Below are 12,923 nucleotides of genomic sequence, written 5' to 3'. Positions count from 1 at the left end.
ATCTCAGCGAGATAGCTTGTGGTTTCCCCCAGAGATTGATTTCAAAATTGTTAAAAAAAAAAAATCTCAAGATATTTGCCGATTATTGCAAATTTACACACTCAAAGTTCCACTGTACAAGTCATATTTATTTGTAATGATAACAATATACAGTACAGTTTTTTTAAACTAATTAAAATTATTATTACAGTACAGGATTATTATTAATATTGTTTCTCAAAGTTTGACAGAGCCCTTAGAATTAACACCTGGTAATGTATGAGAGGATAATGAAATAAAATTCCATATATATTCCAACATGTATTCAGAGTGACATTAGTCACTACAGCTTACACTGCCTTCCTTTTACAGAGGATGGTACGGTGATAGAAAATGGGTGAGAGAAGCAATACTCAATAGCTCATTCAGAAGGTTGTACATATTACGAAATGAAAATTCTAATGAAGTAGAGAAACTGTGCCGTGACTATCCGATTACAGTATATAGTAAGAAAATAAACAATCTCAAATACAGTAGAACTCTTTTTTTAAAAAAAAAAAAAGTTGATCGAAAAGGCAACAAGGAACAAAGATGTTAGAACCTACCATGGCACATAATATATACAAAACAGAAGGCTATTTTATAAAAAGTATGACAAAATATGATATGAAAGAGGATGACCAAGTGAATTTTTTCTTTCTAAAATAAGTACAAGTGTTGAAGAGTCTCCAAAATTTTGCATTAGTAAAAGTGACCAGAAAATGGTGTGATATGTATGGTTGTGTGTAAAAGGGAGTACAAGACTTTATCATCCACTAATGAAAGGAAAAAACAGACAGTACAAGAAAATTTAGTAGCCGACATTCTATTCATAGCGTGACACTTAACCTATGCAAAATGTGTGTACAAAATGTGTCCTATACTTAAAAGCATGAGTATCTGTCTTTCATTTCTGGTTTACTTACCAACCTAATTTCTTTTCGTTTAGTGCTAAATAAAAAAACATTTGTAATATACAATATACAAAATTCAGTTCACAAGATACAGTGCTTATTATACATAAAATAATTTTCTAATCCAAATACAGTTTCACCGTCGTACTTAGGAAGAGACCTGCTTTCTGAAGTAACTGCTGGTGAACACCACAAGTATCGGTTGCGTCATCCAAAGTCACAATTATTTAATTACTTGTGATTCCCAAGATATAATTGTCTTTTCAGAAATAATTCATGACAGCTAAATGCCAGAACCCCCATTACAGACACCTCTCCTACAAAGTTAAACCACCATCCATGAAGAAAATATACACAAAAATGGGATTTTCAGCCTTGTTGACACTTTTTAGTCTTCCACTATTAATATGGTCTTTGAGTGAATCCTAGAATTTCTCAAAGGGATTCTAATTATGAGCAGCAACCACAGTACAGTAGTAGGAAAAATTAGAAGCAACTGATTAGCGTATTTTGTGTCCGACAGAATACTTTACTGAAAATTTTGTTTTTAAGAACAAAAAATATATAGAAAATGTATATATTTTAGCTATTGTGTTCCTCTTAACATGGACATACTGTACATTACTCACAAGAGCATTTTATACAATTCTGAAATTATTTTTCTATTTGTGAGAACTATTTGAGTATAAAATGTTTAAAAAGAAAGTGATTAAATTTTCACTGCAAAGTTTTCATTTCTGGTAAGCAATACAATGGTTTATATGGCTTACATCATGGAGGTACCCAAATAAAGCAATATATTCCACAACATTACCTGGATACGCAAATCCACGTATTTAATGGCATACACTTAACTTTCCTTTGAACTGAGGGGAAAAATTGGACATGCATTTAGCAACCATAAAGCCAAAACAAATGTATGAAGAATACATATACCTAATGAAGACTATGTACCTAAGAATACAATAAGAGCTTCAAGCCAATTATGAATTACATTGAGCTATGTTAACATGACAAATATTATTTGTATTATTAATTGAGCATTTGTATAATTTTCTTCCGTTTCTTTGGAAAATTAATTTGGAAAATGATTCACAAACACTTATCTTGACTGCAAATATTGCAATACATTTCACAGAAAGCAAAGTGAAAATCTTGATTCTTAATCACTCTTTCTGAATACTTCAGCACTTCACAAAGAATTCTGCCTTTTATTTCTTTAAGTGACAAGCATAATTTTGATAAGTATCTAAAACATTTTAAAAAGAAGAATGAGTATTTAGGTCAAAGTATACCAGAGTTAAAAACTGAACAAAGCAAATGATTTCATATAATTTGTTCATCATCGTAAAATTTTAAATATGTACATAATACAATTATAGCTTGCCCTATCAATATTAATTTTGTATGCAATACAAATAAAAATGACAAATTTCAACTCTGATAAAGCTCTACTTGTATTAAGTTTTGATTTTTATAACAAAATGATCCTAAATGAACAGTAAATTGTTAATACAGTACACAATAACTTTGCTTTTGCCTCTGAGACATTCAGAATTATATCATTCTAAATATCTTTACTATGACCAATGCATAAATGGAAAAGATCACAGTAAAGCACACTACAGTAACTTAAAATTGCTGATCATATCACATACAAAATGCAAGGTACCTTTTAATATTTCTATACACAAGAGCATTCTACTCTGATAAACACTGTGCTAAATTTCCTTTCCAAAGCAAGTGGAAGAACAAGATGCATTTCTGTTAACAATGGCCATAGCCTACCTGAGTTACAGGAATTAGGCTCTTGTTACAGTCTGACATCATAACCAATCCAACAATTGCCACAATCACCATGAAGTACTATGATTAGGATTTTTTTTTTTTTGCTAGTCTGAAATTATCAGCAAGTCCTACTAATATATCTCAAATTAAAAGAAAAATGGCAACTCTTTATGATTCATGACAAAAATTATCACTGAAACACTACAACTGTGCTTCACTACAATATTTTGTGTAAGCCAACTTAATAGTATATGTTGCTTGGCTTATTTTCATTGACAAAAATATTACCTTTTTATGAATGCAACTTGTGTTTGCTAACAAGAAGCTTGAAGCTAAGCTTAATTACAAACGCCTTTCATTCAATAGGGTAATTTATTCATTGTCAGCATCCCGGTAAAATATATTGCTTAATGTGACACGCCAATAATTCTGAGACTTTGTATGTACTTCCACCATCTTTCCTGCTACTTGAAAGAAGTCTTTTTTTTTTTCCTTTTTTTTTCCTGAAAGCACATACACACACCTCACTGTTTTTGTTTAAAATCCATTTCAACACTGTTACATCTCGTCCTCCTCCAACATTGCATATATAAAACTTCAAATATTGTTACAAAAGTGAAAATTTATGTACGTTATCATATTCTGTACTGTACTTTCTTCTGTATGATCTATAACTTTCATATAAGTGTAGATAACTATCATCCTCATTCAATACAGTATTCATAATCTACAGACAATTCTGAAGTAGGACATATAAAAATTATCAGCACATACACAGCATACTAGTCTTATTTTCTAGATCACCTAAATCTCTACAAATGCAAAAAAATGTTTACATCACATTCAATTACTTGAGGTAGGGGGCATCCATTGAACCACGTATCACAAGATGAATGTTTAAACTGAAAATGCCTTTTATTGATTTTCATGACAAAACTTTAGAAATTCAAATGTGATTACTGTACTTAAGATATAAAAAATTTGTTCATTGAAAGTAATAATGAATTACTGTGTGTGTGTGTGTGTGTGTGTGTGTGGGGGATGGGATGGGATGGGATTGGGGGGAGGGTGTAATTACACAAGCATAGTTACAGGATTAGAAAGATGCTCATGGTGTCCCATCTTCTCAGTACTCTTTCATCAGACATTTCAAAAACTTATATATTTTTTTTTCGCTCCTCTGTTTCCTTAGATTGGATACATGACCTCTTGCTCTTGAAGTTGCAGGTTACAAGAATTCCGCTGTCAATTTTTGGCAATTCCTATTACAGTTTTGTACATAGCAATCATGTCGTCTCTCTTACTTCTAGGATTGGCATATTTGTATGTGCATACAGTACATACACATGCATATACAGTATTAGTGTATGTGAAATACAAGAGTTCAGTGAAAGAAATACAGTGTGTGTGTAGGCAATTTATGCATAATAATATATTATGCAACAAAGATCAATAACCACTTCTCTATTAATACAGAATAACCACATATTAGGGAAAAACAAAAGATCTTTTGACAACTGGAAAAGTTCAAGGCAAATGGGGGGGAGGGGGAAGTCACATCCTGTCCTCATCGAGGCCACTAGTGTTAGTGGTTCTCAGGTAAACTCGGGTAAAATATTTGCAAGAGAGTTTTTAACACTCTCAGGCCTTTGTCAATAGCAGAATGACTGACCGAAGAGGAATGGAGAAGGGGTTTTATAATGGGCCATTCATGGGGACGGAAACCAGGGAAAAGAGAATCGATTACATAAGGCAGAACTTGGTGAGCATTTTGTTCATTGTGATGTAACACTCTCTCCTCCTTGGCTTCTGTTCCCATGAACTACTTACAAAACTGCTTCCCTATTGCTCTTCTGGCAGTCATTCTGCTGTCAACAAAGGCCTGAGTGTGTTGAATACACTCGGCAATGATTTCTTTTTAAATGTTATTCTGCATGCATACATACAAATAAATAAATTACTGCCCCATGGAGTCTCAGTAGAATGAACTGTAACAGAATGGAACCCTTGGCAAGGTGTAAAAACTTTTCCACTGTAAAAAGCTATGTCCATACAGACCACGATAACTGCATGACAAATGCCTACTTACTGTACTCTCAACAGACTGACAGCAGAAATATAGCAACATTCAGTACAGTATTTTCAAAATGTTTACTCTTCGATTATTAGTAAATTTGTAAATTTACAGTTTTAAGTCATTCTGCTGTACTTTTTTACCTTATAATGTAAAATACAGTTTGAATAAATAACGTTTTGTTGCTAACCCAGGCCATGTGGAGTTTGTAATGGTAGTGCATCCCTTCATTTTTATTCTAGGAATTATATACATTTTACTTTTAAAATCTAATGACCTAGGGTACATTTTACCACTTGGAACCAGATTTTCCATAAGTACAATGTTATAAATGAGGGATGCTTTCCCTAACCATAAAAATCATCCCATAAAACCAATAATTTGGGAACAAGTAATATAAGATGCAAATTATTTATCAAGACTATAGAACTATCCTGATTGTCTAAGTTAACAGTTTCTGAGAAGTGAAGAGATCTAATTGCTGGAGATGGGTAAATGATCATGCATGAGTGGCAGAGGTTGGTGAATCATTTATAGTGTGTCTAATTGGTGAAAAAGTAGATGATGCATGGTTGGAAAACGTGGCCTGATGGGATTTCTATGATTCTAGTCCTCACTCCTGTTTGTAGTTTGCCAAGTCACTATTCACAAGATTAGATTATAATAGTATATATTTAATTGGTACAGTACCTTGCATATGCTCAAAATTTAAGTTCATGCCATAAACATGTGGAATCTTTGTTGGCATTCCTTTCTTCTTAGAGCACTTGATTATCTCTGGCTTCATCTCTAGAGTAATAGATTGCCTCTTCCTTGGCCATGGTGCTTTGCAAGCACTTCTTCTTCTTGTCAGCCATTAACATCATTTTCCATGATAAACAACTGAAATAGTCTTAAGACTGTGTATTAGATCTACACTGGTCATGAGAATACTGCTGACTGGGAAAGCAGCAGCAGAAATGAGATGGGAGAGGGAGTGTGTGACTTAGTGACAATAATTACACTCACACAAGTAAGAGCGAGTGAGTGAGAGTGTGTGTGTGTGTGTGTGTGTGTGTGTGTGTGTAAAAAAAATATATATATACATGCATAAATATGTAATCAGTAGCTTCTTTAATTCAAGTTTTAAGATGCTGAAAACATCTCATTTTCTTTTATGAGAAAAACTGTGAAATATATATTGATCAAATTAATATATTTAACCAATCACAAATAGTTTTAAGATTCTTTATGGATACTCCCAGCCCTAACAAGCATGAGACTAGTGGTTTTTGGCCCCACAAGGCCACTAATACTTTATCCTTCGGCAGACTCCAGACATCAGGGGTGGGGTTGGGTGATATTCTAAAGGCTTTTATCACCAGCCTAAGGAAAGGATGTATATAGGGCTTCAGAAAGAGGTTCAGATAATAGAATTAAAACTCTGGACACCATGAGATCAGTGGAAATACTGTTGCCAACACAGCTTTTCTGCTAGCACTTGACTAAAATTTTATTCAAATGAATGTCAAGATGTTTATGTATGTTATCAAGGTTGCCATTATGCAGAAAATGGACATGTCTGACATTGTATCCAGAATTAATTTCTTGTGTATCAGTATTTCCAAAACATCCCTTCAATGACCTAACAAGGTTGACAACAAATTGGAAAGATCCTTTCTGCGATAAAAAAATGATTTACAAAAAATCCTTCCAGTTATTATCAACTCTTGCAATATTAATGTGAACAGTGTTTCTCAAGTCATAAATATTGCCATACCATGCCCACTGCCTTAATGCTATTGCAAATATAACTTGAAATTCAGTTGAGAATCCAGTCGCTCTTTATGCAATAAAATGAATCCTACATGCCAGGTGGTTCTTATCGATTCATTAGAAATGTGTACAATATTACAAACCCCAAAGGCTTTGATAAGTTTGATTATTTGACAATATCCAGATTATTTTGATGCCTAAAATTCTTTGTTCTATGGTTCATATTTCAGTTATATCTTAAACTTACAAACTCTCAATATTCTAAACATTTTAAATATTAAATCTCTGAAACTATGCATATATATATATAGAATATTTAAGGTTTTGATACTATCTAATTGTAATTATTATATTAAGACTGTTTTGGGTCTATAGTCCAGTTCTTATTAAAGACAAATTATTCAATTTCTTTATGAAAGTGTAGTATATGCACAAGTTATGCTGGTAGACTCGCCCTCTTGGGTGCATTGCAAATAAGTTATGCAGAATGACTCACAACCCTGGGTGCATAATCAAGAACTTCTAACAAAACTATGGGCTTTCCACCAACTATTTAAAGTGGTGCAAAAATACTTATTAAAGCTCATTGTTCTTGCCTAGTTATTCAAAATAACTATTCAAGTATGAACTTTAATACACATTTATATGCCTTTTTAAGGATACAATGCATATCAGACATGCTTCAGATAAGGTCAGAGGGATAACACTGTGCAGATACTAGAACCTTCAATATTCATGTAATGATAATGCAACAAATGTATAAAAAATCTTATATAGGCGATTGATTCTCTTAACATCATTAATATTGGTTTTTACATTCATTTACGAGTAAAAATTTTGAAATCAATCTGTTTTGACTCGGTACATATTCATATCTACATTATATTTTTAATTTTAACTGATAAAATTTAATAAAACATCAAACAATTTCTTTCACATTCTATAACTTCATCCTTCCCTCAAAGTGTACAGGTTTGTGCTTAATAAGGCCATACATAAACTTGCTTTAAAATACTCTAGTATCTCTTATCACCACCATATCATGCAGTCATACAAAAATACACCATCACAACAGTCATACAGAATGAAAAAGCATAACTTTCCTATACATGAGCATTTCACTGTGAAGCAATTAATAATACACATCAAGTCGTACTTTTCAAAACATACACAACAACTAGGAAGCAAGATACTTGTCAGACTCTGCCATTTGTGGGTATCTCAAAGAGGATAGTTATAATCACTTTGGAACCTTAATGAATGCACAAACTTTTCTCAAGTATTTCCCATTTTTATGATAACTTGAGAAAATATCTTATTCCAGCTTTTATACCAGTACACAATGACAATTACATTTGAAAGAAAAATAACAATTTGTATGGCTATTTTATGACTTTTTTTTTTAATTAATTGTTCGTTCAATATATGTTAAAGGTGTTTCAGTGATATACAAAGTTTTGTGAAATACAATTTTTATATATTCCCGAATCAAATATTAGTTCACAACAAAACAATTAAGGATTTATAGTAACTGAAATATTTGGCATACTCAACAATCCCAAACACATGGAAACAATTTGGTGAGCACCTGCATCCTATACAAGTAAGAGATTGGATAATTATGTATTTTGAAACTGCTGAGCTTTCCCTATTTCAGGTACCACATAAACCTAGACATGGAGTTAATGACATTTACATTTTCACATTTCCATTTTATATGGCAGACAACAACACAATTTTAGACATGAGATCAGGGATTGCTGACTAAGGTCTATTTGCCTATTATTTAAGCTGTCCAAAGCCTTCTTTATAACATTTTATGAAATGTTACAATATGTAACTGAAGCACATCTTCGAAGAATTATTATTTTTCACCTTACACGATATTTTAATAAGTTTGTAGCCAATTAAATTATTCCTCAAAGAGTGACAGCAGTTATAGGAATCACTACATGAGATTGTTTAATGACTTTTATTGCTTGTGGTGTTAAGCTTTGTATTGTGATGACCTAAGGTTCTAATTTCTGATGCTGGTGGTCATTTGTGTCCTGGAGTTGAAAAAAAAAAACTAACTTTCAGATTCATGAAGGGTACTAAGTCACAAATTTGAGTCTTGTAGACTGAAGAGAGAAATAGGGAAGGATTTGATCTGAGTCTGCCATTGGGAGGACAACTGGAAGAACTTCACATTTGTCCATTCTGCCGAGTCTATGCTCACTGTGGAAAAATAAGGGGATTAATTAAAGATATCTGTAAATAATTTGGCAATCATATCAGTTAAATTACAAGAAATTGTGCATCTTTCAAAATTTTTAATAAAAAATAACAAATGAATGTCAGATCACTTTAACCCTTCAACTAAGCATATTAGCCAGGCTCATTTCATCAGTTGTGTGCCTGGCAACTACCCAAGCTTAAAAGTATATATTATGGCATCCAATGTCACTTCAGTAAATCCTTGTGTAATGCAAACTGGTGTTTGCATTACACCATACTAATAACACATATCAGTATAACTAATTCTACTAATACATATCAGTATAACTGGATGAATTTAATTTTTCAGGAAAGATTTTTTCACATTTTCCATTATTTTCCCCTCTTTTTTTTTCCAGAGGGCATACTTGGATAAGAGAAAGATGAATGCTAGATTTTCCATCATCTGCTTGAAGATATATTCGACGGTGAGGTGGCACAGGCGGCTGTTTATTCACAAGAGGCTCGGAACTACCACAAACTTACTACTTGTCTCACTGTGGTGCTCCACCCCACATGCTTTGTGTGAGAATCCCCACTGCCAAACATTACTTGTATTTCCCTTACTATTTCTCAGTGCACTCCATCCAAAATGCATTTCAATGAGTGCACTAAAAGGTGGATGTGGTGTTGTGGCATTGTGGTTATGAAGGTGGTTGTTTTGCTGGTAGTTATTGTGGTGTGATTGTTATGATGATGTGGTGTGTTACAGTAGTGTATCAACTATGCTAGAACTAATGTAGCAGCTACTTTAATATTCCCAGATTCCATGAAATGCTAATAACATCCAACAAATACCAGGCATGTTTCCCATTAACCTACACACAAACAACTTGCGTTTAAATTGTTAACGTGAATACAAGGCCAGCAGCAACACTATGGAGTTACCATGAACCACTATCTTTTCAGACATCACTACCTCCACCATCATCAGCAAATTACAACCCAACCTGTCTCGGTGCCATTGTACCAGTCAAACAAACCACTGTAACTACACTATATCAAATATACATCTAAAATTGCTATATTGTGTGTGTATTCTCCAAACCTGTCCATGTTACATTGGTGACCCAAAGAGTGACAAAACACCCAGCCCAACCAGAATGGACAAAAACCACAAAATGGCCTCTCACTGTCCTTTCACCACTACTGCTGCCCACCATGGTTCTACTGCATCGCGTGGATTGCTACCGGCAATCTTGCCACAGCTGTGACTTCCTCCGTGGACATCTCCAGCTACTTCTTTGACAGCCTCACTATGTCCATTGCATCCTGCTATCCCTGTGCAATGCAGGCATGGTGTGGTTATTGTGTACCTGTAGAAGTGTAATTACCTAAAGTGTAGATATGACAGATATATTCTGGTCTCCGTCTCCTTTTATCTTCATTACCTTACACTTGTTGGGACTCATTTCTAGGTGTGATGGTTGTGAGTATTATGGTGGGTTGGTTGTTATGATGGTTGTGTTCTTATTATGGTGTCATGAAGGTTATGGGTTGTGGGAAGAATGACTGATGTTCCCCTTATAAAACACATACCTTTAAAAGGTTGATTCTTGGCACTTCCCAATAATCTACTCACACCATCCACAACTTCTCGTCGACTCTCTGTTTCGCGTTCCTTTTCTTTCTTTTTACCAAGCCGCATAACTGAAAAAAGACACACGCACTTAAAGATCATTCACATACTTATACTCTATTTAGAAAATTCTCACCCTTGAATTCAACACCACCTTAATGAAATATGAATATTAACAACAAAATTTGCTTTGTCCATGGCAGTTACAACCCTTAATCCTGATAAAAATAATGTAGACTCCAAAATAGCATTTGCAACCTTCCAAATATATCATTGTGATTACATCATCATCCTTTACCAAATACAGATTAATGAAAAAAAATTGGCTCTCAAAAAACAGCATTCTTATACCACTTAATGCCTTTGTACTATCAATCCTGGTATTTATTATGTCTTACATTAATATACTGAACAAATTATTTTCCTGTACAGGACAGTATGATCAAACTGCACAGATATAATATACTATATTTATGTTGCGGAAACCAATACAAACTGTGTATCATCTTTGTTGATAGAGAGACCATCCAACGACCCTCACCACTTAATTCTCTCCTTTCCTACCCATTTGGCATAACTTTGCTTTCAAGCATTTGTCTAAATCAATCTTTCTGAGCCAAGTCCCTTTGGTTGCTTCCCTGATCAGAACCATGGATTCACCCAGGATTTGGGCAACTGTGAACCTATCTAAGACAAATAACTTTCCATAGTATAAGAGTATGGAACATGATGAAAAGGATAAAATTCTGCTCATGTACCTAGCTCTTTCAATAATATTTTACAAACTTTATATCATTACACTATATATTTTAATACAATAAACTATAAAAGATAAATTATATGGCATAAGTGCCTACAAATTATCTTTTATTTCTTGAAAAACATTAATAAAATAAACATCATTGATGTACAACACTAAAGGATGCCAAGCAGCACATATTAAAGGTATATTTTCCACTTTTATCTAATGCCTTAACCTTTTCTTTGCCCTTTCTTTCTAACCTAATCCCATAACTAAAGTGAAAAAAAAAATTCACATGAATTATTCTCAGGAACACTTCAACTTACTTCTTTGTTTCTTTTCCTTAGTGGCAAAAGATAGTGTTAAATGATGACACGTGGTGGGATCAAATGGATGTGTGACACCAAGCGGTGCTAACCGAGCTACTTGTAGAGTTCGGAAGCTCGTCTTAAGGGTATATTTTCCACCTTCAACTCGTGCCTTATCCTTTTCCTTGTCCTTCTCTTTTTCTTCTCGAGTTGATCCCCGCACCAACCAATAATCAACTTGAAGATCGAGGGGCTCCTGCCCTATTCCTTCTGATAGAATTTTGTAGCTGATGAAGAAAAGATATCATTGGAGCATGTAGAGAATAAAAGTTTGATTTCATCAACTATTAAAGTTTTTCAAATGTGAAAAAGTCATTGATTTTTATTTATCACTGGTTAAATTAAAATATTCAACATGTTACCTATTAATGCTTCACTAAAAATATAATGATGGCAGAAGAAACAAGAGCACTAGAATAAAGAAAAGAACAAGTAAATTTGATATTTAACAGTTGGACAACAATATAAATGTAGACAACTAAGCCATAAATCTAAAAATAAAGGAAGTGACAACAATAATAGTCCAGGATGGACTGAAACAAGTCATATAAGAAAGTACAGTAGTACAGAACGTCAACTTGTATGGTAAGAGTGAGTTGAAAGGAGAGAAGGTTGATTAATAGGAAAAAGGTTGAAGTATGGGAATAGATTTGGAGTATAGAAATAGGGTTCAATTATAACTATGAGATTTAATAACTCACATTAATGTGAGTTACTGCCTGCAATATAAATGTAACCAAAGAACAGAAACACCCATGGAAGAAGGAGCAAACTCTTCATTTCTTGTTTTAGCTCTATTTTAGCTCTTAGTCAGTACCAGCAACCACACTTAAGAGTAACTGGATCATCCTCCTTGAGGAAATAAGATGCACTGCAATTTTAAATAGAAAACTGTGTAGTGCCGTGGATGATGTTTGTATCACTCAGTGTGTTGGTAAAAGATCGCTGGGTCTGGCCAGTAACAGGGTAGGTGACCATATGGACAAACTCAGCTATGGCTAGGGAAACCTCGATAAACCTAACAAGCTGTATGTCACTTACAATAGTATATCATACAGATATATGTATTTGGTGCACACAGTAATTTATTTTATTTAAAGCCTTGCTAATTGCTAGTTTTGGCTTCTTGATGGTCTGCACAGTTAGTTTGTCAACTTAAGAGCTGTTAAGCAATGGGTGTTTTGTCTCTCACCTTCATTGATACACTTTCATATGTTCAGCTTCCATAAAAGAGGATAAGCTCTTCTAAACTGACCAACAAGCCACATTGGTGGCTTGTTGGTCATTGGGTAGAATGCCGGGGAAAATTTATGCATAAAATATAAGAACATGAATAAATATCAAAGAATGCCAAGGAAGGTGAACTGATATGCTAAGTGTGCTCACTTCAGATCAAAACAATGCTAATGCACTGTATTACATGGCTGTT

The 12,923-nt window shown here is 33.7% G+C and overlaps 1 protein-coding gene across 7 annotated transcripts in view; it reads right to left on the bottom strand.

Moving 5' to 3' along the window:
- Positions 1-287: 287 nt before the first annotated feature.
- The window catches only part of KrT95D (phosphofurin acidic cluster sorting protein KrT95D), a 399,429-nt gene continuing 386,793 nt past the window's right edge, over positions 288-12,923 (bottom strand). For all 7 annotated transcript variants that reach the window (XM_069333512.1, XM_069333513.1, XM_069333514.1 and 4 more), the window contains 3 exons: positions 11,453-11,721; positions 10,345-10,455; positions 288-8,766 (listed from right to left, as the gene is read on the bottom strand). In XM_069333512.1, coding sequence (XP_069189613.1) covers positions 8,648-8,766; positions 10,345-10,455; positions 11,453-11,721 — 499 coding nt within the window. In that variant the 3' untranslated portion in view covers positions 288-8,647. The remainder of the gene's footprint in view (positions 8,767-10,344; positions 10,456-11,452; positions 11,722-12,923) is intronic.

The sequence above is a fragment of the Procambarus clarkii genome, chromosome 29 (assembly GCF_040958095.1).
Source record: "Procambarus clarkii isolate CNS0578487 chromosome 29, FALCON_Pclarkii_2.0, whole genome shotgun sequence".
Classification (NCBI taxonomy): Eukaryota; Metazoa; Arthropoda; class Malacostraca; order Decapoda; family Cambaridae; genus Procambarus; species Procambarus clarkii.
This window is presented reverse-complemented; position numbering and strand designations above follow the sequence as displayed.